This window comes from Arvicanthis niloticus, chromosome 7 (assembly GCF_011762505.2).
Source record: "Arvicanthis niloticus isolate mArvNil1 chromosome 7, mArvNil1.pat.X, whole genome shotgun sequence".
In the NCBI taxonomy this organism is placed as follows: Eukaryota; Metazoa; Chordata; class Mammalia; order Rodentia; family Muridae; genus Arvicanthis; species Arvicanthis niloticus.
The window spans coordinates 41,501,149-41,527,603 of NC_047664.1; the positions used below are offsets into that span (position 1 = coordinate 41,501,149).

The following is a 26,455-nucleotide window of genomic DNA, read 5'->3' on the forward strand; positions in this document are numbered from 1 at the left end:
TTGTTTGAACATGGGAAGTAAGGGCCCGGGCCTTACATTTTTATTAAAGAGAGAATTCCCTTTCCCACATGGCCACTTTCCGCCACACGGCTGTCGGATGGGCAGCCTGCCCCTTCCTCCCTCTGGGTCTGTCTTCGTGGTGCTTTTGGGGGGTGGGGATTCCAATTCTGTGTCTCTGGGGCCAACTGCATTGATGTCACTGCTGGAAGTGAATGAAGAAGGTCCGGATTTCCTTGGGGTACACAGTGACGATGGAGTCTCTTGGTGACCTTCGTGGTGAGGTGGGGTAGCCTGGGGGATGAGAAAGGAATTCTGTCTGCTTGGCTCTTCCTCCTGCACTCCCCTCACAGCACAGTGGATCCCTACAATGTGCTATGGCTCCCTCCTGGTGATGGCCCTTGGCTGTCCCCTCCTGGGACTCCTCCTGAAGAGGGTCGTATCATTCAGTGGCTACACTGAGGGGCAGTGTGCTGCCCACCAGTCGTATTTCCCTGTGGGGGCTGCAGTGAGCACCTAAGGTCTGAGTGGGGCCATCCAAAATAAACCTACCCTGACGTCACTGCTCTCTTCAAGTCCTGCCGGGGACTTCAACTCCACCCAGGCACACACACACCTATGTGGAGCCCTGGCAGGAGGGGTATTGACCCAAAGCTGTTTTAACCTAATCTGGAAGCCACCCAGCACAGGACAGATCTGGGTTGTTCCCCAGCCTGGCTGGGATATCCAAGGGTCCCAAACCTTTTAGGTGGCCAGCCTTTGTCCTCCAGTGCCAGCGCTGCAGTGTCTGCACATCCCAGGTCCCTGTGAGTGAGCGTTCCTCCACGGCCACTACAGACCCTAGTCCTCCAAGTGCTACCTGCAGGGGCAGGAACAAAGGGATGGAAGGTCTCTGTTGATACTCCAGATCCAGGAAGCTCATTTCGCCAAAACAGAAGGGTGGCTGCCAACTTCGCCTTGGGTCCTGGGTTTCTGCCTCAGCACCTCACACATCTGGCTCATTCCATCTGCAAGGGCAGATGCCAACCTGTTCCAAGTAAGGAAACTAAGACTTGAGGTGTGTGCCCCCCTTGATGGTCTGCTGGATGAGCAAGCCCCTGTGGGGCAGGTCCCTAGATGGGGAGAAGCCTGGAAGCCTGAGAGATGGCAGGCACAGTGCCCACACCATTTCCCCAGAGCTTCTCTGCCACCTTTCGAGCCACGAACTTGTACCTCCCTAGCTTAGCAGGTAGGGAGGTTTAGCCTCAGGAGACTGAGGCACCTTTGTCCTCTTGACACCACTCATGTGCCTGGACACAGACCTTAGATTCTCTTACTCTAAGTCACCTTTCCCACAAAGTCCAGGGAGAGCTGGTGTTCAAAGAGAGAACAGGTTTTCTGATGATACAGATGACAGTCCATGTTGCTTGAAAGGCTTTGCAGTGCACCGAGGAGGTGGCTCAGCTGGTAAAGTGCCTGCCTTGTCTGTAACCACAGTGCTGGGGCGAGGGGCAGAGACACGGAGGGTGGGGGTGTCTAAAGCTTAGTGGTCAGCCCAGCCACCCAGTGAGCTCCAGGTTCAATGGAGACCCTGTCTCAAAAAATAAGGTAGAGAAATGAGAGGGTGGCACCCTGACAAAGTGTTCTGGTCTCCTGTGCCCATGTGTGTGCATGGCATGCACACCTGCATGCATCTGTCTATACAGCCATACAAACATGCATATGTGCCACATGCCCTCCCCCACACCCACCCTTGGCACAAAATTAAATGAGAAAGAACCAGATGTGGTCTGTGGTGCTGATGGAGAAATCTCATGTACTCTGAAGGGAGAACATGTGTTGGGAGTCCAGCATGCCTGATCTATAAACATGCCCAGTGGTCCTCTGACTAAGGGGTAGCTCAGGACGGAACTTCAGGCAGGGTTGCTTCCCCTTGGTAGAGCATTCTTGGAGGTCTGACTGGTCAGGGTTGGGATAAGCATGGGCAGTTAACCTTGAGATCCACTGTCGCAGGCCGAGACAGTACCGGGTCCTCTCCTGCTTCATACAGGTGGCGCAGGCGCAGTAGCACACGGTACAGGTTGGCCTGTGGCTTCCCTGGGTGGCCTGTGGGTGTGGACATGGCAGTGAGGACCCCCATCAAGCAAGCTCAAGGCTCTCCCTGGCACTTCACACTCTGGACTCCATTCAGGAGCTCAGCCTCCCTTCAGGAGAGCAACATGGCCCACACCTGCAGCTGTCACTCAGAGGGACAGTCATTTGTCCATGGTCATGTGGCTCATGTGCAAAGAGGCAGGATCCAGATAGGGCTGTGCCAGTGTTGGACCTCTAGCCTGTCACAGGGGCAGATGCCACTGTCCTCAAGTCTTCCAGCCTGTTCCTTCCTGTCCACTCTGGGGCTGGGTGTGGTCATGAGCTGCCATGGTCACGTGCCTCAACACAAAGGGCATAGAGGTGTGCTGCTTCCTAGCAGGTGTCATGCCTCCCATGCCTGCTCCCCTCCTCATTGTCCTTACGGTCTAATGGGCTCAGAGACCAGCGACCCTGCCCTCCGATACCCTCAAGGGCATCTGCTGAGCGAACCAATGAAGCTCCTGACAAGCAGGCTGTCCCAGCTCTGAGGGCGAGCGGACATGAGGCACTTAGTGGCTGCAGGAGGACTGTCTGAAAGAAGCATGTGATGGCTGGTCTTGATTGACAGCTTGATTGGCTCGAGAGACCCCTAGGAGACTGGCACAGCGCTTTCTCAGTGTTCTCCAAGAGGATCAACCTAGGTGGGAAGACCCACCAGGGATGTCGCCATCTTCCCATGGAGGGCCAAGGAGAAAACAAGAGTAAAGGAGAAAGGCAGCAAATGTAGACTTTGTCTGTCTGTCTGTCTGTCTGTCTGTCTGTCTCTGCTTACTACATCATGAACTGAGCTGCTACTCCTCCACACGGTCCCTGCCATGCTAGGCTATAACTTCCACAGCTGTGTGCTCAATCAGCTCTGTCTCCTTGAGTTGTTTCCTGGCATCAGCTCTGGCCACCTGAGTTGATTTCCTCAGGTGCTTTGTCACAAGAAGAAAGGTTGATGAACACAGATCCTAACACAGGGCAGCCTGAGGGCACTGTCTGGGAACTTCATGGGATCCATCTACACAGGGGTGTGGCTGGTCCTGGGTTGGGAGCCAGAGGCTGGGACCATAATGCCTCAGCTCACTGACTTGACTGCAGACCTTGGTCTTCTATGTGACAGATGCAGGGACAGGCAACCTGGCAGAGCTGTGAGGACTGCCTGGTGTGCTAGCGGACAGAGTCACCCTGGTCGGCTGCCTCACCTCTTTGAAGGTTCTTCAGGTGTTGGGCATGGTTCCTGCTGTACTTCCAGCCAGGTATGCTGAGGATCTGCAGGTGCAGGTTTGGGGGCAATGTCACAGGCCAGGGATTATGAGGTCCTGTAAGGCAGACAGATAGTGAAGAGGGGCTTTGGAACCAACTCCTTTAGGGATTCAATTTCCATGCAGGGCCTCTGCCCCTTCCAGCCATCTCCCAGCCACCCATGCGCAACTCGCAGCACAATGAGCATGGAGTTCACATCTCAGCCCCCCCCCCCCCCCCCCCCGTCTACCCTTGCCCCACCCCCACAGGCCTTTCCTGCCCCCAAGCTGCTCTCTCCACATCCAGCTGCTGTTACACAGCTTAAGCTATGGAGGGACTTGACCTTGTCACCTGGCCACTTCAGACTCCAGATGAGGAGACTAAGGCCCAGAGAGGGACATGCTGGCTCACACTTACGTAGCAAGCCTTCCCCCTTTCTTCACCACAGAGGTCCTGACCCCTTCTTCCACTTTGACTTCCAACAGGCGCTGCCATCTTTGCACCATACTCAAGTCACATGGTCTGGCCTAGGCATGGATCACCTGACTCAGATGGAACCAATAGGAATCAAGCAGTCCTTAGAACTGCTTCAGTCTGGTCTACAAAGTTGGAGTCTCAGCTCCTTTTGTGTGGTGTGAGGTTTGGATCTCCTGTCTCCCATGTGCTAAAAACCTTGTCCCCATCCTGTGGGCTATTTTAGGAGGTGAGACCTAGGAGAGGAAGTTAGGTCACTAGGTCGTGCCCTTGTAAAGGTCATTGGGACTCCAGCCCCTTCTTCTCCCTCTTTGCTTTTTAGCCATCATGAGATGAACCGTTCTCTGCCCTGCATTCCCCCACCACGATGTACTCTGCCACCAACAGAGACAAGTGGCCACAGACTAAGTCCATGAAACTGTGAGCCAAATTAAATCCCTTACTTTAAAGTTGATTATCTCAGGTGTTCTGTGACAGAGATAGGCATCTGAGTCACACGGTGGGAGACAGCTGTTCTCTGAGGGTAGCCCTGTCTCAGAGGTAGGAGGCAGACAGTTCAGGTAAGATGAGGGAATGGCTTATGGAGGTTCTAGGTCTTGAGCTCAATTATGGCCCTGCAGTATTTGGACCTCAGAGCATGACTCTCAGCTGTTCAAGGAGGAGAGGGAGGGAAGGGGAGGGGGAGAGCAAGCCACTTCTCAGACATACTGTCTTTGCCTGCAGTAAAGATCCAGCCACTACGGGGAGCGCATACCCCACCTGGCTGTCTGCAGTGTGCATGAGGACAGAGTGGGAAGCCTTGCCAGGAATACCTGCTCCATAGACACCCACAGCCATCCTGAACTCTCATTCAGGCCTTCCTTTCTCTGTTTCCCTTCCCTTTTCTTTCTCTCTTTTTCAGATGAGGTCACATTGCTTAGACCAAGCTGGTCTTGAACACACAGCAATGCTGCCTCAGTTCTCCAAGTGTTGAGATCACAGGCATGGCTTGCCACGCCTGGCTTTGGCTCTTAATGAATTCCCCAGGCTCTGCTCAATCAGAGGTTCCACTTCTGCATCTGGTCCCTGGTAACCCCAGGTGTATGTGTGGGGTGTCTCATGCTCCCCCAGACAAGGTGCTAGGCCCTTGGCAGTATGTTCCCATCAAACATTCTCTGAATGAGTGTGTCCCCCACCCATTCTCAGTCACCCGACAACTCCTGCAGGACAAAGACTGAACCTTAAACATTACACATGGCAAGAGTTTAGGAGACATTCTCCGCAGGGGCGTGTGACAGCCACCTGCCTTCTGATGCCTGAGAGGAAGGCCTCTGCTTGAAAACCAAACATTCTAATGCAAACCTCTGCCAGTGAGTAGGCAGAAAGCACAGTTGAAGGTGTGAGAACGGAGCTGCATTCTCTCAAGGCCTCATTCTGCAGAGTCTGCACTGTTGGATTTTTAAAAATGCTTTAAAAGTACAACATGTTAGGACCTGCTATCCCAGATAAGACACAGAGCTGTGGCTGTTACAGAAGGCCTAGGGGAGGCACAGTACAAACACTGCCTTGAGTTCATGGTTAGGTAGGTTCTGCAGGGGTCTAACCTGTGGCCCAGGGCAGCTACAATGCAGCCATCATGAGATAGTAAACTCACTCAAGATCCTGGGCTTGTTTAGTGATTTCACTGTTTGTTTTGGAAATTGACTACAGTTCTCAAACATGGGCATTGCAGATGACAGTCACTTTGCAACACCACACAAAATGCATATGTATGTTCTCACAAGCCATGGGACACAGGTTGTCCATACTCCTGGATTTAATGTGTGTGTGCCCATGATAATTCTCTGTCTAATGCTGCTAGAAGAAGCCAAAAGGCTAGACACCCCTGGACTAGAAGCACTCTCAGGTACTGACAACCTACCCTGAGTCAGACAGCTAGGCTTTTAAGTGGTGTGCTTCCAACACTTGAAGTTCTATGGTGTTGCAGGGTCATGTTAAGAAAGAAAAAGACACAGCAAGGAAGGAGATGGAGAAGACTGAGGGGAGAGAGAGGCAGGGGGGAAGGGGAACCACATGTGAATCTCTCTGTACTGACTAGCAGAGTAAGCTCGAGGGAGCCACAGACAGCACTCAGACTTTGAGTTCCCTTCCTGCTCCAAAGCTGTGCAGCAACCTGAGGCAGGAGCCTCTTACAGGCACATCCTAGGCAGTGGTGATGCTCACTGTGAACCGGCGTCTTCTCATCAGCTAGCTCTTTTAACAAAATGATGGGCCTGTGCTGCAGAGCCACCCCACTCCTCGGGTGCAGAGCAGTCATGGTGGATTTAGGCCCCAGCAGAAGCCAGAGCACTGAGTGGACAATGGAGGTGTCATTCAGCGTGAGGTTGTACTTCAGGTCCCAGGCCAGGTTGTTCCACAGCCGCCGATGGAGCATTACCTGCAGAAATCACCTGAGGTCCTTCCATGGCCCTGGCCATGCTATGGATGGCTGTGAGGGCCCATGGGGGACAGCCAGGCCTCTCTTACCTCCACCTGCCCATTCTCTTGGCTGGAGACACCATGCGCTCTCTCTGCCAGCAGCACCAGCCTGTTCTTGTCATCCTCGATGAAGGCCGACTGTACCATGGGATAGTAATTCTGCAGACACAAGTGCCAACCAGTGGCAGCTTCAGTATAGAGTCAGGCAGACACCAGCTGTCTCCTAGGTACAGTGGAAGAGCTTCTTCCAAGCTGTGTAGCCCGACTGATGGGACTCTAGGCCCCTGCTAAATACTCAACACACATGGCATCAAGAATGACCCCATGACAAAACCAAGAGGTAGCAGGGAAGTAGGTCCCTGCCAGGATGCAGAGCCCACAGGGCAGATTCTGACCAGGGCCTTTGAAACAGCTCTCTCCAGGGGCCTCTCTATTGCTATGATTAGGTGCTTAACAAGGTCAGGAGAAACATGCTTGGGTACATCGTGGAGCTGCTACAGGCATACCCGGGGGATGGGATTGCTCTTGAAAGCCTTGTAGGGCCTCCGCTGCATCTGATAGCCATTGTTGTCAGAGTAGAGGACTTGCTGGGTGTTTAGGTTGCTGCTGGTCCTCAGGATGGCCTCACGGTTTAGATCCAGGGGGCCCACTCGGTACTGCTGCTCTATCCGTTGGCAGAGCAGTTCCCCAGCGAGGCTTGCTTGCACATGGGCCAGACGAGTGTTGATGGAATAGATGTAATCCTGGCCTGTTATGTTCCTGGGAAGGGGACATGGAGGAGAGTGCTGTAGGGGCCAGCTGGAGGCTCCTTTTTCCATATAGGAAGCCGGGTACCAAGAGGCAGCTATGGCGCAGCCACCCCGTGGGGGGACCCTGTGGAGATTCACAGTGTAACAAGAGCTCCTCTCCCATGCTCTGACTCAGTTCCCCACAACATGATGGCTCAGGCAAATGCAAAAAACATGGGCAGAGGACAGCAATTCTCTCATGCAGCTATCTGTGACTAGTCATGTGCCAGAGCCATGCCCAAGTACAGGGGCAGGGGTTCTGGGAGAAGATACTGGCTCATCGACCCACCCACCCAGAAACACACCTGTAGAAGTACTGCCTTATGTCCGTTGCCAGCGAGCCCACCACCATCTCCATCCCCACTGCTTCCCAGGAAGGCTCAGCAGCATCCTTGGGTGCGAAGAGGTAGTTGTCAGAAATGGGGCCCTGCTTCACATCTCCATTGGCCTGGTACTCCAGGAACTCTTGCGTCATGCGCACTGTGTGGTTGCTCTGTCTGCAGGGGTGAGAGAGGAGAGTGGTTGGTGTCACCCTCAACTCAAGATCACTCATCTGCAGCAGGGCTGTGTGTGGCTGGGGATCAGGAGGGTGTGTGTGTGTGTGGGGGGGGTGTCCTGGAGGGGATTGAGGAAGCTCCCGGAAACCTCAGGGACAACCTCTGATTGCACACATAGCCAGGAACTGTCAGGTGATGTCACAAGGCGGAGGCTGCACACAGGTTGTCATTAGGGAGCACTGTCCCCAGACTGCTCTTCAGCAGCCACACTGGCACAAGAGTGGAGTTTCATCATGCTGACTCAAGCCGTCCCTGTGTCACAGGCCAGAGATCCTTCACACCCTTTATCCCCGAGTGGGTGGATGGATGGACCCATGGATGGGGCTGGACACACAGATACATAGGGCAGTGGCTGGCTGGCTCAGTGGATAGATGATCAGGTGAGGGCTGCTGGTGGGACCAGAGGACTTAAAGGCCCTTTCTGTTTTAATCGGTGTAGCATGTCCTGGACAACTCAGTTTTTGCAGTTAGAGAAGCAGGCCACATGAGCACCTTTCTCTTGGAGCCCTTTAGTCTTCCATTGTCTGTGGGTTAGGGCTCTGAGAAGAGACAGCTGAAGCAGCCTTTTTGCAGCGGTCCAGGCTCCCCTTCCTAAGGACACAAGAACTGAATGGGGCCTTGCTATCACCTGGTCCACCCCTGTGGAAGGTGAGCACAGAAGGGGTCATATGACACCGTCCATGTATCCAGGCCCTAGGCACACTTTGGAGGCAGCGCTGGCCTCACCTTACCTATCCTGAATGCTATGTAACATGTTGGTGTCCTGGTCGAACAGCAAAGTATAGCAGTCATTTGTCACAGGCACTAGGAGCTTGCCTTCCTGGCTGGTCTGGTTTCTCAGTTTGAGACTAAACTTGAGGGTGCTGGCCCTTGGGGCGACCAGCTCCCTGGTGCCGGCCTGGTCCTCGAGGGCGCGCCTGACTTGGTAGTGCCGGTAGCTGAGGCCTGGGATGGTGGTCAGGATGAGCAGCTCGTACGCAGAAGGGTCCTTTGTAGAGTTCTGAATCTACAAGCCAGCAGCATGGAAAGGAAGTTTCCTCAGTCACCTCATAACTCTGGCCACACAGTCTGGAGCGGGTGCTCACTGTCTGCCCAGGCAGAGGTAGTCTTCTACCTTTGACATCCTATGACATTTTTAACAGGCTTTGGGTTTGCTCTCTGAGATACTCCTCAGCTCTGAATATACTATCTCTGGGGCCTCTCCTTCCACTCACTTCTCCTCTCTATGTCTTCTCCTTCCCCATCCTGCCAGTGGGACATGGGGGGGTAGGGGGTGCACAAAATGACAGGAGACTATATGACTCATATCGAATGGCTCAGGAGTGCATAGGGGGCAGCCTTGAGCTCACCCCAACCTTGGCATCTCTGTACAGTGCCTCTTTAAGACACTCAGGGCCTTGCATAGGTGCAGTGGACCGAGATTACCAAGTGGCAGACAGCAAATGCTCTCCAGCAGGACTTCTCGCCCATACCTGTGCTGACACGGGATGGCCTAACTCATCGGTGACACTGACACTGGGGAAAGCGACAGTCAGGGTGATGATGGTGGTGATCTTCCAGGCCAGCGGGTTGTAGACAGAGACAGAGTATCCCACAGGGCTCGTGTCTGCAGAGAGAACAGGGGTCACTTGAGGCCCCATGATGTCTCTGGGGGGTCCTGGATAGGAGGGAAAATGAGGTAGGTAAGACCTGGCCTTCCAGAGCCCTTAGGGTAGGCATAGAGAGGAAGGGCTGTGGCCTGGATCCTAGGCTTTGAGTGCCCCGACCAGCACGAGACGCTCTTACGATGCGGGTCTGGTGCCCTTTCTGTTCCATCTGTGATGTCTGGACCCTTGAATGCACTGCTCGCTCTCCAGCCTCCCTCCTCAGGCCTAGCTGTCCCCTTTACCATGCTCACTTTCTGGTTCTTCCTCCCTGCTGGAGGAAGCCTTCCTGTGTGCTCATGGGGAGACACAGTACTGCCCTACCCAGCACTGATGTCACAAGCCAGAGTCTTCCCTTTCAGACTTGTGTCCCCTGGGGAAGGTTTGGTCTGGGACAGCTCTGGACGGAACCTATAGGCTGGACTGGGTCACACAAAGAGAGCTGGAAGGGCAGGGCAGGTGGGAGACACAGCCCAGACCCTGTCAGGGAAGTGAAGAAGACCAGAGAGGTAGAAAGGGCTAGCAAAACGTATATGAGGAGCAAGGCAGGGCTTGGGGACCTGGGGCCTTGTCCCTGGCTGCTCCTGATTTCTCTGGTTTCAAACATCCCTGTTGTATGATGGTCACTCTACATGTGTGACACTCAATGGACATAGAAGCTGGGCCATGGCTGCCTGAAGATTACCTGTAGTCCAGCTGGGCTTGAGAGGAAAGGCTGGACCAGGCAGGCCTGGGTCAGAGAACACAGCAGGGAGCACAGCGGTGGGTACGAAGTCTGCCCTTGCCATCCCTTGCTGGCGATCCTGAGCTGAGCTGTGATCTCTCAGAGCCTCAGGTCCCTCAGTCCAAAGATGAGCCTCCTTGTCATGGGCTACGCAAGGCCTTGGATACCACAGGAGCATTCTAGATTTAGCAAACACTCAGAGCTCATCAGTGGATCCTGCCCAGTCCAACCGTGCCACCACCAGTCTATCCTGGATTCCAGGATGAAGAACTGGGCCCGAAGTACTGAACCAGCTGACAAGATGACACCATGGTTGGGGTCACGGGCTGCAGGCTCACGTGAGGTTCTGGTCTCCACCTGTGTCCCAGACTCTTTTTCAACTTTTTGAGTCAGAATTTCTCTGTTAAGTTCTGGCTGTCCTGGAACTTATGTAGACTAAGGTATCTTTGAAGTTATGGAAATCCACCTGCCTCTGCCTCCCTAATGCTGGGATTGTAAGTATTTTGCTATCACTCCCGGTCCCAGATTCTTTTCAAAGCAAAGCCACTGCCTCCCCGCAGGGACCTGGATTACCTGTGCCAGCCACCGGGGGCCTGAGGGCAATGGAGGTCATCAGCTTGTGGACACCCAGCATCCCCATTCTGAGATGTTCCATGTACATGTTTTTCACCTTGGGGGATTCAGTGCCTGTGATGGCATCATGGTGTTGGACCTGTCACCGCCAGAGTCAAGGAAGAAGGGTGTCAAACTTGGTCCTGGAAGGCATCTGCTTCCTGAACATCAGGGGAGAAGGCAAGCATTCCTCTCATCAGGGAACCAGGCTAAAGTACTGGTCCAGCTTTTCCTGACCTCACAGAAATGCCCTGCCTGAGTCCTCCCTCTAGCAAAGTCCCAGCTCCCCCTCCATCATCAGCTTCCTATGTGTGCGCTCTGGCTCCCCCTGGTGCTCTGTGTGGGGAGTAAGGCTTCACTGCACCAGGGAGAGGTGGACTGTCTCTTCATGGAGCAGGAAACTAAGGTTCCCTGGCTAAAGCCACATAGTCCACTGCTCTGTTGCACACTGAAAATCTCTCTGCCTCTCTACAAGACTTCTTGTTTCTCCATGGATACAGAGGAGGGAGGTAGGTGAAGATGGCCACCATGCCATTCCATTGCCACAACATCCTGTGGGGTGAAATGGGGCCCAGAGAGGAAAGTTGTGAGCCTAAGGCCACCAGAGAGTTGAGATTTGGATCCAGGAAAGGCACAGATGCCGGTCTATTCTCTACTCTTTGTCAAATCAGATGTGAAGCTTAAGGAAGCCACCCGATGGGTGGATGCCTTGAAACCTAGCGTCCTGCCGTATCCCAGTTTCACACTGCACCAGTCTTATGACCAGAAGGGACCTCGGTTTCCTCTTCTGTAACGTGGAGTCTCTAAGCATGGAAAACATACACCATGAGAGGACCCAGTCACACTAAGGCCACACGGGAAACTTTACCTCAGACACAGCCCAGCGGAGCTGTTGGAGCTGCTGCAGGGCCCAGGTAGGGTCCAGAGTCCCATGGGGGTCTGGCCACATGTAGCGTGTGAACATGGACTCCCCAGCATATAGCAAGGCACTGGCTTGTCTCGCTAGACCCTTGAGGGTGCTGCGGGATGTGTAGAAGCCGGTCCAGGCCTGCCGTGGCTCTGGAGGGTAAGAACATGCAGTGAGGCTGAGGGCCTAGCCTATAGGTCTGAGTGCTGACCTGGGGATACCTATACTAGCTCTGCCAGGCCACCCAGGGAAGTACTCAGGACCTCTGTAATATCAGAACCTCTGGTTCACACAAGGAGACCAGGACCTAGGACTTCTGGACAGGGTCGATGTTTGGTGGGAACATCAGGCTGGGCTGGGCAGACTAGGACAAGGAAGGCCCTGAAGTATCACAGCAGGAGAGAAGATAGCCCACGGCACACTTAAGAAGCATGCAACCTCCAATACTCAAAAGAAGGGGGGGGGGCGGACGCTAAGTGGGTGGCAGCAACAAAGAGCCTTGAACAGCCAGAGACTTTTGTATGTGACTCTGTGGGCCTCAGGGAGTTCCAGGTCAGCTTGAGTAGTATCAGTAGGGTTCCTTCCAAAGCCCTCAGAGGGCTTAGGGACTCAGGACAGAGGCGGGACATGGGAACTTGCCTCTTCCAGGTCTAGCTTCTGCCTCTATTTCCTAGTCTTTCCCCATAGGAGCAGCAGAACCAGACTCTAGTGGTCAGTCACGTAGTTCCAAGGAAAGGCCACAGTTAGGTGGTCAAATAGCACCAGCATACTGAGTGGGTAGAAGGCTAGGAATTTGCTGCCAACTCGGCTGCCCAAGCTGTGAGCCTGGACACCTCCCCCCCCCCAACTCCTGTACTGTACCAGGTCATCTTCATTTAGCCATGCACACATGACATCCACTCAGGCAGCTCTGATGCCCAAAGAAGAGACCTCTCCCTTGCAGACGCTATATACTCACAAAATGTATCCCATCCCACAGTTGTTGTGGTCCGGCCCACATTCCTATCCCCGTCCCCTCCATGTCTGCCCACAGTGTGGTATTCAAGGACTTGAGAATTATAACAGTTAAGTCAAGGGGACCCTGCAGCTGAAGCCTATGTGTGCAGTTTCTTTGGAAGGGAAAGAAATGGGGAGAAGGGAAGCACCCTTCACAGGGGTCTCCTTCCCTAATCCTTCACTGATGAAACCAGCGGGGCTGGGCTCACAGGTATCACTGTGGCATGGGAAGGCATGGGCAGGCCCTGTTCCAGGCACCGTGATCACATGGTACTAAATGGTCAGCCAGCAGATTCTATCCAAGCTTGGCTCCTCCTCCAGTCTTGGACTGATCAACTGGTGTGTGTCTGGCTGGGCAAAGCTCACTGGCAGGCAGGGCTATGTTCTGGTGTCAGAGCTGTCCTGCTCAAGGGTTCCAATCAGCATCCTACCCATGCCACCTGGGCTTCTCCTCTAGCAAAAAGCAAAAGCAAAAGGCAAAAAAAAAAAAAAAAAAAAAGACAAAGAAGCAGGGCTCTGGGGTCCTTCACAGGCTGTGACACAGGCAATGAAGAGAGTTGCCTTTTGTCTTTGGCATGGGAATGGAGCCCAGGCCTTCCACAAGCTAGACAGGTACTCTGTCACTGAGCTGTACCCCAGCCCCACAACATAGGCACAACAAGGCAATACTCTGGGATGTTCTGAGACAGGGCTTGGGCATGGGGGGGTGGGCACACTTTCTACATGCCCTGGCTCTCTGCTGGAAACTAGACAGACATGGGCCCACCGTAGCCACCAGCAGGGAGTGCACGCCAGCCTGGTGGTGTTGAAGTTGGGTGCCTTCCCTGTATCTTGGAGCACTGAGAGCAGGGACTGGATGGGTCATGGTCCCTGCCTGACACAATAGAACCATCACTGTTCCTACATGGCTCCTAGACTTCCACCAGCCAGGGAGCAGAGGCTGTGTCCTCAGGCCTTCCTGGGAACACAGGCAGAAAACAGATGACATCCCTCACAGTCACAATGGCAGAACAGAGCAAGAAAGGGTGGCTGTCAGAACACAGAAGAGACACTGGACTTCCCACCCTTGGTGTGAGGAGGGGCTGCCCAGGGGAAGGGCATGTAGGAAGAGTGGGAGGAAGGCACTCCCAGGAGGGGCCCCAAGACTACACAGGTGTGGCCCTGGGAAACAGCTGTCTAGGTGGGGAAAGCAGGAGGGAACCAGCCTGGTATTCCTCACCGCCCCCCCCCTCCCCAGCTTACACTGAACTGGGAGGTAGGTCTGTACCCCTCATACTGATTGCCCCCACCCTCCCGAGGCTCATACCTGAAGAATAGGGAAGGAAGTCATGGTGGTCATGGATGCCCCACGTCATGTTGGAGACGTGCAGGGCTTGGAAGTAGTCATTCAGCGTGGCATACTGCACTGAGATGCCAAACTGGGCCGAATGGTTGTTGATGTACTCCAGCAGAGGGTCCATGTTGTCAAACTGCACGGAGGCATTGAAGAACTGCTTGTCACATCCCTGCAGGACAGGGAATAGCGGTCTGAACCTCAGGGAGCCTTCAGAGCCTTTGCCCAGGCAAGAGGGCTTATCACTGACACCCCCAGCAGCCCATCCACTCTCCTTAGCCAACAAGGGGACCAGAAAGACTCCTGTAACTGTCAGGTCTCTCTAAAGTAACCATCACTAGGATTAACTGTGATAATTGTGTAGCCCTGATTCACACATCCTGACCACCAGCAGGACCAGGGACCAGGCTGATGGACAACCTTCCTCCCAGCCATAGCAGCCTCCACCCCCACCACTCCCATTGCCTGTGACTGAGAGCCAGGCTGACCTGCGCCACTCTACATGCACTGGGTGCCTCCTCAATGCAATGGATCTACAGAGCTATCTGCCATGAGGCTCATGAGAGGGGCATTCCTGGGGGACAGCCCCACACACGATCATTATTATTAAGCTGACTGATCTGAGGGGTATTTGTCTCATCCATCTAACTGGTACCACTATAAGGTATTTCTGGAATCCATTTTGCAGCAGGGATCTGGGGCTCAGAGGTGTTAAGGAATTGTCCTGAGGCCACACAGCCACTTAGCTGTGCAAGTAGAAAGGGGTGGTATTCTGTCTGGACCTGGACAGGTGACCTACAGCCTGCCTCCCTGGGCAGGGTAGAAGAGTAGGTGTGGCCCCGGGGTCTGCAGGGATGGATGAAGCGTTGAGAGCTGGGTAGAGATGGGCTAGATTAGAGCCTGCCTCGAGCACAGGCTGCTCCTGCCATAGGCTGCATGGGAGGCCCTGGCAGTACTGAGGACACCCAAGTGGAGCATGCCATACCCAGGGCCAGAGGACGTGGGGAGTCTGGAACCACGCAGCCCTCTGTTTAACGTTGGCCACCAGCGCCTCAGCGTAGAGGTGGATGTTGGCTACGGTGACAGGCTCGCTCATGTTAGGATACACACCGTCTGGGGGTGGCTCTGGGAAGACGGCCACACCATTCCAGTAAAATCCAGACCTGAGGGAGGACAGAGGCTGAGCAGAAAAGACCCAATGAAGAGGCTTAAAGCTACACATGGTCTGTCACCTCCTTGCTTGGTTGAGACTGGGGTTAAATTCATCTTGGGTAGAAAACTGCCCCAAATACTAGTAGTTTAGATTTTAAAAAGTAATGCAATTGATAAAAATCAAAGCTGAGAGCAATGGCCAACATCTGTGGCCTCTAGCGCTCGCCAGGCTGAAACAAGAAGCCTTACACAAGTTCAAGGCCAGCTTGGGCTACAGACAGAAACTGCATCAGGAAAAACAAAACCAGGGGCTGAAGACATGGCTTAGGAGTCCTGAGCCATTTCCTGCAGAGAACCAGAGTTTGAATCCCAGCACCTACGTGAAGACTCACAAATATCCGTAACTCTAATTCCAGTGGATCCAGTGTTCCTCTACAGTACCGGTACACATATGTACATGCAGGAAAAGCATTCATACACATAAAAAAAATCTGAAGGAAAAAAAAAAAAGCCCAAACCAAACCAGAAACTAATCAAACAATTAACAACAACAACAAAAAAAATCTCTCAAGGCCCACCCCCAAATCTGTGCTGAGCAAACATCAGAGGTTTTTATAGTAAAAGGGTCACTCCCTAACAGGTTCTCCTGGCCTCGTGGTCTAGAGATCCCCAGGCAGTACCATCACTGTTCATGCCACGCAGCACTGGGTGGCAGTCAAGAGATCCTGGACTACCTTTGCCAAGCCCTGTCTCTCCTTGATAAACAGTGAGCCCATGGGAAAAGCAATGGAAACAACTTGTGGTATAAAAGCTAGACACAGCGCCTGGCAGAGAGGCCTGGCAAACGGCAAGGACACTCCAGGTGTTGTTCCTGCCTCCTGTCTGCTCGCTTTCCACTCCCAGAGCACCTTACATGCAGACTCCCAGACGCACAGGGCAGAGCCGGGGTTTGAACCCAGGCCCGCCAGACTTCAGAGCACAGGCTGTCTGTTGTCAGCCTGCAGGGACCACCTCACCACAGGGCACATGACACCTGGTTCTATGAGACAGTGTGGTACTTCTATATTGTGACCTTTTCCGCCCCTGACACCTGTACCTGGTAATCCCTGACAGGGTGAGGACATTGGGTTACTGGTTTAGCTAACAACTGACTTTCCAGCTAACCCCACGGCAAAGCCAGGCCAGCCAGGCGCACGTGGAGACAACTGTCCTCACAGCTGAGAAAGCCCTCCCCGTCACGGCCCTGTGCCTCTCCCTGTAACTAGCTCTCTCTTCCAGGCCAGGTAGACAGAGGCAGGAAGACAGCTGGTCACTGGGACAAGGGACAATCCCACTGAAGCAGGAAGGAGGGCTGGAGGGTGACGAGGCTCTGGGGGACAATGAGGGGAAGTCTGAAAAAGGAGGCACAGTGCTGGGGTTCCTTGGTATCAGCTAGCTCAAATTTCTCATCTTGGAGATGAGGGCAGCTGAGGCCTGGAGCAGGCAGAGTCCCATCAAAGTCAAAGTGCAATGTCCTTGTGAGGGCTATAACAAAACTTCATCCTTGGGGCAGAAGAGCAGGCTCAGTAGTTGAGAGCACCTCTTGCTAAGGACCCGGGTTTGGCTTCCAGCACTCACACTGAGGCTCACAACTGCCTCTTAACTCTAGTTCCAAGGGGGATCCAACACCATCTTCTGGCCTCCCTGGGCACTGCACACACATGGTGTGCATAAACTGATGCATAAAAATAAATCAATACATACAAACCCCCTTCATCTTGTATATGTGTGTGTGCATGCATTTGGAAGCCAGAGGGCAATCTGGGGACAGCACTTTGGGAGCTATCTCTGTTTTCTGAGCTGCCAACCACCCTGGCTTTTGGAGTAGTAGCCATGGGAAACTGTATGTGTAGACGTGGGAAGCTACTGCTAAAATGCTGTTTCTGATCCACAGGGTCCAGGGCCTGCACAGCTGTTCCCAGGAACAGGCGATGTCCACAGACAAGCAGGGCAGCTGCAGGCAGGGGCACCTACCTGTTAGAGAAGGGGATGTGTGAGGGGGTGCAGTAGCTATATTGGTCCATGACATGAGTGAAGATTTCCTGCTGCTCCGACAGGGATGGGGACCCATGCCACACGAACTGCAGCCCCTGTGAGCCAAGGAGAATGGGGTAAGGCAAGGATTGTGTTTGCTAGAACCCTGGTTCTCCTCCCTCAGCCCCTTTGCAAGTCCATGGCACGAGCACACCTTCAGCCTCTTTCAAAGGCTCAGACACAAGGGCTCCTCGTGTCACCTCCTCTGTAAGGCTCCCCTAAGCCAGGTGCTACCAGGGCCACATGTAGCTGTGAGATCAACCTTCAGGAGATGCACATGTAAGGTCCCCACCACACTCCGGCCAGGCCTCAGAGAAGCTCATTCTGATCTGCTTGAGTACCCTCAGCCATGGAGAGTTCATATCATGCAGTCTAGTCTCACACAGCCTAAGGCAGGTTTGGGGCTCCAGAGGCAGTTCTGCCCAGCACTGCCTTGGGGACCCCATACAAGTCCCTAGACCCATCTACCACCTGGCTTCTGAGTGAAAAACAGGAAGAAGCCATACCCAGTACTCTAGGGCTGTCCAAGTGAATTTAGCCATGCGTGTGTGTGAGCACACGCTCAGGAGCAGCAGCCTGCACTTTGCCCGTGACAATGACACGTTTCTCATCATGCCCTCTTGCAGCCCAGAGGACCTGAGTGTTACTTTTGCTGGCCTGTTTTACCACTGCTCCCTGGGCAATCTTGCATGGGACAACTTCCCATCTGGAGCCCTGCTCTCCCCATCTGCAAGGCAGGGGAACTATAACCATGCCTTGCACAAAGATGTGCTCTTAGCATAGTGGCAGAGTGCAGAGTGGCTGTGACAAGTCAAGCCATGGAGAAGGATCCTAACTGGGGCTAGAGAGATGGCTCTATGGTGACCAACCTATACTGCTCTTCCAGGGGACCAGAGCCATGTTCCCAGTAGCTGTGTCAGACAGTCACAACTGCCTATAACTCTAGTTCCAGAGCATCTGACCCTCTGAACTTCTTACACACAGATGTACTCGCATATTATTAAACATAAAGTAAATCTCAAAAAAGAAGGATCCCTAACACAGAAGGACTGGTGTCCATATGGAGTGGGCACAGCCCAGTGGCAGAGCGTTTGTTGAGCATTGTAAGGTGGCCCTGGCTGTAATCCCTAGTGCTACTAGAACAGAGCAGACGGGCAAAAAGTAAAGAGAGGAGAACAGAGAGGAGGAGAGATGAGACGGTAAGGCAGTGAGGAAGAGGGGCGGGAAAGGGAAGGAGGGGGCAAAGGGAGAAGAAAGGTTGTTTAAAGGAGAGTATGAGATGGGAGATGTAGACATAAGCACACTGCAGTGGAGATAAGAGGAGAAAATGGCCACTGGTGTGCCAAGGAGAGAGGCTAGGCAGACCCTCGACACAACCCCAGCCCCCAGCCTCTAGCACTGTGAGGGCACAGGTCCGCTGCCCAAGGCCTAGGTGTACCTGACACCTCACCTCCACTGCAGCTTCATCACTGATTGTGATGCTGAGTAAATGCAGCCAGCATCAGGACCGGTCCATTCTAGCACAATCAACCCCTTATGGCTGCTTCTGTGTGATGTCCCCAGCTGAAAAACCCTCCCCATCCCTCTAATCCTTCATCTGCATTTCCAGAGTGCAGCTCAGCCCCAATCCTCATGAATAAATCTAGGAAGGAGCCAGCCCAGGCCCAGGCCCAGCTAAAGGTGGAAAGGCCTGGGGTCAGGAGGCCATTCTTGGAGGCAGCTACAGGAGTCAGACCATGGTCAGGCAGTTGCCACAAAACCCAGTGAAGGGCAGGAAGGCAGCAGGAGCTGACAGTAGGTACGGCGTGGGACACACCTGAGCTTCCTGCATGGCATCCTTGAGGTTGTAGTCAATCCGGGAGATGAGATGGGCATTGAAGCCTGCCAGGGCAAATAGGGTAGGGGTCGTCGCCGATGCACCAAAGGGGTCCACATGCCAGGAGAACTGTGGCCGGATTCCAAAAGTTTCATAGAGAAAGCCATGTCCTTCTGCAAAGACAGGAGTCACCCAGCAGGGCTCACCAGGGTGGCATCTCCCATCACCCTGCCCAGCCTCACTCTGGGTACCCTGTGAGGCTGGGCAGGTCCCGAGGGCTGCGGAGGATGGTTTTATGTTAACTCTTAACTGTATACATTGAAATAATTTACCAGCAGTCTCTAGATGTGCAGTTCTTAGAGTTAACTACATTCACACATACCACCCTTCAGTTCCGGAACTTTCAATCTGCAAAACTGAAACACGCCCCCAGCAACATCATTCTACATGATCCTGAAGTACTGGTCCTTGTGTGTTTGGCTCATTTCCTCAGGACTGGGTGAGCGAGCTTGTGGGTGAATATTCCTGCCTCAGATTATACAGCCAGGCCTAACACCCTGAAGGCCATTCCAAGGGACCCTGAGGTCACCATCCAGAAAGTGGGCATACTAACTGTTTGCTGTTGGACGCTACTAGGTTTGGGGACAGCTTGTTATAGAGCAAAGCATTCTGGGTCAGACTCATCCAGCCATTTGTCTTCTTGAACATCTTCAGAAGCCTTCACAATGGAACAGTCACTGGGTTCAGGGCTACAGGAGAAAGGAGCTCAGTATGCTGAATGAAGTGCTGACTAGCTCCCCCAAGCCTTGCCCCAAGCATTGTCTTCCTACCACCCAATGGGTTTGTGGTCTGCATGGCAAGAACGTGATACAGCGATACAAGGATTCAGGGACACTCCAGGCCTGGGAGCTTTGACTAAGATCCAGATGATGCCAGGATTTGGAAGCAGAGCAGCAAGCTGTAAGCAAGGTTGAGGCACAGAGAGCAAGGGCGGTCAGGAAGGGAAAGAGGGATAGAGGAGGATTATGCACTGGTGAGTCCGGTGTGCAGAGGAGGTAAAGGTCAGGCAGGGGCCATTGGCTAGCATCACTCTGCCAGCAGGGCAGGCTGAGATGTGCAGGAAGCAGGGAGGATAGAGCAAGAGGCTACATGGTCAACAGCATCGTTCTCAGGCAGATGAGTCCCCTAGGTCACTCCCACACTGGCAGAGCCCTGACTGTGAGTCAAAGAGACACTAACTGCCTTCCATAAAACATGTGATCTTCTGGTTGACAGGACAGGACTGCGGGGTAAGCCCAATCAATGATTGATAAGTCATGAGGCCAAGACTTCTTCACAGCCCAGGAAGGGCGGGGGGGGGGGGGTGTGTACGAATGTGCAAACAAACCCAGCCCAGTGCAAACTTCAAGAAAGATAAGCTCATGCAGTCAGGAACCACCGAGGAGTTTATCCGATGTCCCCTTCAACTGCATCGATGTGTCCCTGGATTGCTTGCATTCTGCTGTTGCCTGTGCAAACCAGACTCACGGTTTTAATGTGCCTGAGTTTATCTTTCAACAGTATGGATTACAGAGACAGCCAATAACATGTGTGGGCTAATAAGCTTGATGGCTTCCAAGAGCAGATCCCTCCCTCATCTCAAAAGAGAGCCAGGGAATATGCTAATATCCTTTACAGTGTGTTGGGTTGTGCTTTGTGCTGGGCCAGTGGCAGGATGCAGGGATCATGGGACTTGTTACTCAGTCATGGGCCCTGATTCTAATACTGGCTATCGGCCTTTGGTGAAGTCACTTCCCTTGCTGGATCTCAGTTTTTACAATTCACTTTTTAAGATTTACTTTATAAAAATATGTGTATGCAGGTGGGTAAGTGTATGTGAGTGCAGGTACCACAGAGACCAGAGGAGGGCACTAGGTGCCCTGGAACTGGAGTTACAGATAGTTCTGAGCTTCCTGTGGACTCTAGGGGCTGCACCCAGATCTACAGGAACAGCAGCTATCCTTAACCACCGAGCGTCTCTCCAGTCGCCTGGGTCTCAGTTCTCACATGTGCAAAACCAGAGAGACCAGGAAGCCCAGGGCATCCTCAGCCTCCATGAGGGCTGTGTGAGCAAAGTACATCTCTGCACCTGGAGGTGACGGTGGGGAGAAGGAACATGGTGCCGCAGTAGCAGTGACGGGTTGGCAGTGGTGGTGAAGACCAAGAGTGATGGCAATGGTGGTGATGGGGATTAGAGTGAAGGTGGTGATTGTGGTAGTGATGGTGATAACAGTGATAATGGTAGTGATGATAGTGGTGATGGTGGTAGTGATGGTAATGGTGATAATGGTAGTGATGATAGTGGTGATGGTGGTAGTGATGGTAATGGTGATTGTGGTAGTGATGGTGATAACAGTGATAACGGTAGTGATGATAGTGGTGATGGTGGTAGTGTTGGTGATAATGGTAGTGATGATAGTGGTGATGATAGTGGTGATGGTGGTAGTGATGGTAATGAGGATAATGGTAGTGATGATAGTGGTAGTGTTGGTGATAATGGTGATAACGGTAGTGATGATAGTGGTGATGGTGGTGGTGTTGGTGATAATGTACGTGATAATGGTGATAAGGCTAGTGATGATAGTGGTGATGGTGGTAGTGATGGTAATGGTGATTGTGGTAGTGATGATAATGGTGATAAGGCTAGTGATGATAGTGGTGATGGTGGTAGTGTTGGTGATAATGGTGATATTGGTAACACTAATAACGGTGACTGTGGTAGAGATAATGGCTAGAGTGGCAGCAATGGGGATGATGGTGGTCCTGATGGTGTTGATGCTAATGGCAGTGACCATGGTGATGGAGGAGGTGTAGTGATGGTGGTGGTCATAATGGTGACCATACATTCTACTTAAAGTACTTTGTGTGAATTATCCCAACTTAATTCTCTCAAGAATGTCAAACTAATCTCTCAGTGAAGAAGCTGCAGTTTGATGGTACATCTCTTGCCCAAGGCCACAGGCCCATGGGGCCATGATGGTCCTGGAACTCCTGACCTGGTTCTCAACTGACCTCTACTCAAATCCCTGTAGACCTAGAAGATCACTGTTTCCCTTTGTGCTCTGCTAAGAGACGCAGGCAGAACCCAGGACACGGAGACCAGACATACACATCTGTTGCAGGAGGTATTAGAAAAAACAAACTGCCTGGCTGCCAGCTCTAAGTTCCCGCACTAATGGTGGCGCCTGTGGTGCAAATACAATGGCCGGCTCCCGATTCTGGCGCCATGTTGATAGAATCACCAGCTGACCTAGCCAAGTGTCCTCATCTCAACAGGCTCTCTGGCAAGGCCATGCCAGCCCCACGCCACGGTCATCCACCCCATGGTCAGCCGCCACGCCACCCAACAACCAAGTAAATCAAAACTCTAGATGCTTAAAGATTGACCAATGGATTTATATTTCAGCAAATACTCAATACATAAGATGCCCACACAATTAGAATTGTTATCCCAATGACTACCTGAGACTGCTAGAGACAGGAGGGTGATATCCGCAGCCATCTTGCCTCCCCTGGTGTCCTCCTCCCTCTTCCTCATCCTCTTCTCTCTCCCTCTCCCCCAAACTTTTCCATTCCACCTCTCCTTCTACTGCCCAGTCACGGGCTCTAGCCCTTATTTTACAAATTAAGGTGGGCAGAAGGTTCATAAGAAGTCACCTGTGTACTGATTCACTCCTTATCTGCAGCCCCTCCCGGGAAAGCAGAATTAGCATCAGAATACAAGACCAGGACTGTCCTTAATACACATCTACCACTCCAGGCCTGAGTGACAGGCAGAGTGGCCACAGTGGCTTGAATATGAAGCCCCCATACAGACACATGTACTGGGGGCCTGGTCCCATGGGGAGGTATCAGAAATTTCAAGATGTAGGATCTACTGGGGGATGTACGCCACTGGGGCAGGTCCACGTTGTCTCTGGTTCCTTCCCATCCACATGAGATCAATAGTGTCCTCATCTATATGGTTCATCTGCTGTTTGGCCTCACCACAGGCCCTCCGTCAACAGAGCCAGGCTGAAGCCTCAGAAACTATAGGCCAAGCCAATAGTTTGGCTGTTTTTCTCAGCTACTTATTAGCAACGATAAAAAAGTGAGTGCAGCTTCCAAACCTGTGAGCTGTAGGATCTGGTCATCCAGGTGGGTCACGGCCTCATCATGCATGACCTGGCCTCCGAGAACAAACTCCAGGCGTCCTTCATCCAGGAGCTGGCGGACCTGGTCACGGGTGGGCAGAAGAAGACAGCCAGGTCATAGGTCCTACTTCTGCAGCACTTCCCAGGGACCCTCATGAAACACCAGACTCTGGCTCACTCCACAAAAGCAGAACACTGTCCTGGTTGATACCATGTCCTCAGCACTCAGAAGCACATAACCCACGGCAGCTATTGGAGACCCGGATCTATGCCTGATTCTGTAAATGTGTTTTTAATTTTCAAATAACTTAAAAAAAAAAACAAAACAAAACCCTGCAAGACCAGAACAGAGTGCTTCCTCATACCCCTCCCCAGGTCCACTCATCGGCCACGTTTTTTGATTCTTGAGCGAACACTTCCACGTCTGTCCCCTCACTCTATTTTGTCTGAAGCACTTACGATGAACTGGCTGCAGCCTGCTTCACTCTGAGCTCTTTTGTGTGCTTCAGAGGAACGAGAATGATGCTAACCCTAATCTTATCACCTGACTGGGAAACAGAATGCCAAGACTACTGTGTAACCCCAGGCTTTCTGTGAACCTCCCTGACTGTCCCACCAGTCCCTCTCCTGACACACCATCCAACCTGGGACCACATGTCCCAGTAAGTGGTTATCTTTCACTCAGCTCCTTTAATTCGGGGAACTCCTCATCATCACTTTTTGGGGGGTCTTGACAATTTAGAGGGAGCCTCCTCATCATGACTTTTTGGGGGGTCTTGACAATTTAGAGGGAGCCAGACCTTGTTATCTGGGGTTTAAGGTGGTCTTGCTAGTGAATGTACGTTAGATAAACCAATTCAGGGATAGGTAGAAGAAAGTGTGGCCTGAGGGTGGGCGGTTGGTATGTTGCTTTTGGCTTGTGTGCTGAGGGTGGAATCTAGAGGTGGCTTACCCCAAAGCACCAATTACATATGTGGAGGTGTCTGGCTACTGGGGATTCCGTAATGAGCACAAGAGACAAAATCCTGGCCTCCAGGGAATTGCACTAGCAGATTCCTACCTAGGGCTTGACACAGAAGCCACACCCCTGACAGAGGGTTGGAGACAGACACCATTGGAAGAGGCAGGCTCTAAAGTCAGACAGCGCCATTTCAAAACCATACCTGTTTATTCTTTAACTGTAAACCCTTGAGGTACAATTACCTCATCTGTAAGGCTGTGCAACAGTTCTCCATAGCTAGTACATGAAAATGGCAAACTCCAGGTGTTTCCTCAGAATCCTTGGCATGAGCTCTCTGAGGCGGGAGCCGGGTATCTTGTCTCATAGAAGAGAAAGCCATGGCTTATAGATGCCAGGGGCAGGATCAGACACCAAGCAGCCCACATTCTCTGTACTGTGTGACACTAAGCTGCCACTGAGCCACAGGGATCCCAAACACGGCCAGCCAGGGGCAGGGGAGATTCAGTGTGTGAAGATAGGGAAGGGGACAAAGTTCTCCTGGGTGTTAATTAAGCACCAACTCTTTATGCCTCTTGGGAGGAATGATGGCGTATCGGGGGAAGTCCGGTCCCCTACCAAGAACAGGCAGATAACATCACCCTGTCTATGAGCAGTGGCCCTGACCACAAGCCTAGGTTTTCTTTTTTACAGCTGGCATGTCCCTGAGCACATCTGGAACTCCCTACCTAGTCTCCTCCTGGGACTTTCCTATATCACTTGGGATAGCTAGGGACCCGTGTGCTGACACCCCGGTGCCTGCCTTACCTGCTGTTTCTGCTGCTCAGAGGCCACACCGTCCCACCACAGCCGGAAGAACTCCTGCTCCACGGCGATGAAGCGGCGCTGCTCCTCGCGGACCAGTTCCGCCACCACGGTAGTGTACACATTGGCTGCATAGGCCCGCATGCTTTCCTGGGGAGGCAGAAGCCATCACAACAGCCCCAAGGCTGGTGCTGAGTCCAAAGGACCAAAGAGAAGATCCAGAGGCCAGGTACACTGGTGCCTAACACCTCCAGTGTGCTCAGGCCTAGGGGTATGTGGTAGGGATCACCACTCTATTTACAGATGAGGGACCCGAGCTAGCGGGCAGAAAGCCTCTCCCTGCCCGCTCTGTCTAAGGTCTTAAACAGAACCATGAGGTTACAGGCCCAATACCACGCTTATCTGGCTGGGTGAAGAGGAAGCTGAACTGGCTAGCCCTCAAGTCAGCACCACATAGGGCCAGCCCAGCTCCCTGTAGTCAGCTGACATCCACCTGCTTGGAAACCCCACCCTATGCTACTCCAGGCTTATTCCTGAGATTGGTTACCTGTCAACCCACACTTCGGGGACACACTTTCCTGCCTTAACTTTTGCAGGGACCATCTAATAAGATATATAACACCAGGACTCCGAGGCAGAAAGTGGCCAGCCCGAGGCTGAGGCTCAGACAGCAGGGTCAGGCTGGGGGTTGCAGCCCAGGCCGCCCCTCTTTCTGGGCCAGGTGCACCCCGCAGGAGGCAGCTACTGTGCAAGGAGCTCAGGGACGCCCCACACTTACCTGGACCGTGTAGACCCAGCCCACGTCCATGTGACTGTGGGGCACCACGAAGGCCCGGCTGGGGCCGGCGGGCCGGGCCGCCGGCGGCCACAGCAGCAACAGCTGGCCGAACAGCGGCAGCCAGCGAAGCGGCCCCATAGCTGGGCGGTGGGACGCTGCCGGGGCAGCGGGTCCGGGGTGGAGCGGTCCACTTCCGGGTCCGGGACCCTTGACGCCGCCTGTCGGCAGGAGTGCGCGAGCGCAGCCAGCCCACGCGTAGGGCACGAGCTTGGCGTGGTTCGGCGCCCCCTGTCGTCTGGAGTGCATGGTGCAGCTCTCGTCCTCCGCTGGTGGCCTTGCAGCTCAAGTGAAACTGGCTTTCACAGACATAGCGATGGAGGTGTCAAGATTGTCAGGTTCAGAATCAAATCTGGAGTCCTGGATGGTGAGCTGAGTCAGGTGTTTAATTTCTTTGGTCTCCATAAAATGGGATGTGATAATAGAGGAGGCATAAGTTGCTGGGGACATGGGATCTAAACGAATGAAGTCCCTATCTCTCAGCCAATTAGGATTGGCGACTTCACAATTGGTAAGAGAGCAGTTCCCTGAGCCACCTCTGTAGCCCCTCCCTGGCCATCAGGTGGTCTATGGTTTGGGGTTTTCTGGGCTGTGGTGGAACCAGAGGTGTGACTCAGATTGGCCTGTTCTGTCACTTGCCCTTCAGCAAATGCGACCCGAAAACAAGTTGTTCTTTGAGCAAGCACAGATCCCTCTCCATCCTGTCCGTGGGCCTGAGTCCTCTAAATTCCACAATAGGTTAGCCCTTTCCATGTAGAAGTGGGTAGCCGTTTACCAACCTGTGCGGCCACTGCTTCAGGACTCACAGGTGGACTACA

General features: G+C 53.1%; 1 protein-coding gene across 3 annotated transcripts; it reads right to left on the bottom strand.

Annotated features, from left to right (window-relative positions):
- On the bottom strand, positions 1-25,801 carry Man2b2 (mannosidase alpha class 2B member 2). 3 transcript variants are annotated; one of them, XM_034509050.2, is made up of 20 exons: positions 25,581-25,788; positions 24,806-24,952; positions 23,017-23,122; positions 18,869-19,041; positions 16,993-17,108; positions 14,813-14,990; positions 13,801-13,999; positions 11,460-11,650; positions 10,553-10,691; positions 9,941-9,985; positions 9,085-9,218; positions 8,344-8,618; positions 7,361-7,552; positions 6,774-7,026; positions 6,316-6,426; positions 6,013-6,226; positions 3,297-3,413; positions 1,970-2,082; positions 739-856; positions 1-291 (listed from the first exon to the last, which is right to left on the bottom strand). In XM_034509050.2, the coding sequence occupies exons 1-20, from the start codon at positions 25,716-25,718 to the stop codon at positions 197-199; spliced, it is 3,054 nt and encodes a 1,017-aa protein (XP_034364941.1). In that variant the 5' UTR covers positions 25,719-25,788; the 3' UTR covers positions 1-196. The 3 variants fall into 3 exon arrangements, with proteins under 3 accessions (XP_034364941.1, XP_034364942.1, XP_034364940.1); XM_034509051.2 differs by lacking the exon at positions 9,941-9,985 and having other exon boundaries at positions 25,581-25,801; XM_034509049.2 differs by lacking the exon at positions 9,941-9,985 and having other exon boundaries at positions 9,085-9,269.
- Between the last annotated feature and the right edge of the window lie 654 nt (positions 25,802-26,455).

What these genes read in the sequence shown, in the direction of transcription:
- Man2b2 (XM_034509049.2), bottom strand. Translation starts at nt 25,718, where the DNA reads ATGGGGCCGCTTCGCTGGCTGCCGCTGTTCGGCCAGCTGTTGCTGCTG. An exon ending in GCCCCCGGTGGCTGGCACAG is followed by an intron (nt 9,270 to 10,552) that starts GTAATCCAGGTC and finishes CCTCCTATCCAG; the next exon opens with GACCCCCCAGAGACATCATG. An exon ending in ATAAGGCAGTACTTCTACAG is followed by an intron (nt 7,027 to 7,360) that starts GTGTGTTTCTGG and finishes TCCCCTTCCCAG; the next exon opens with GAACATAACAGGCCAGGATT.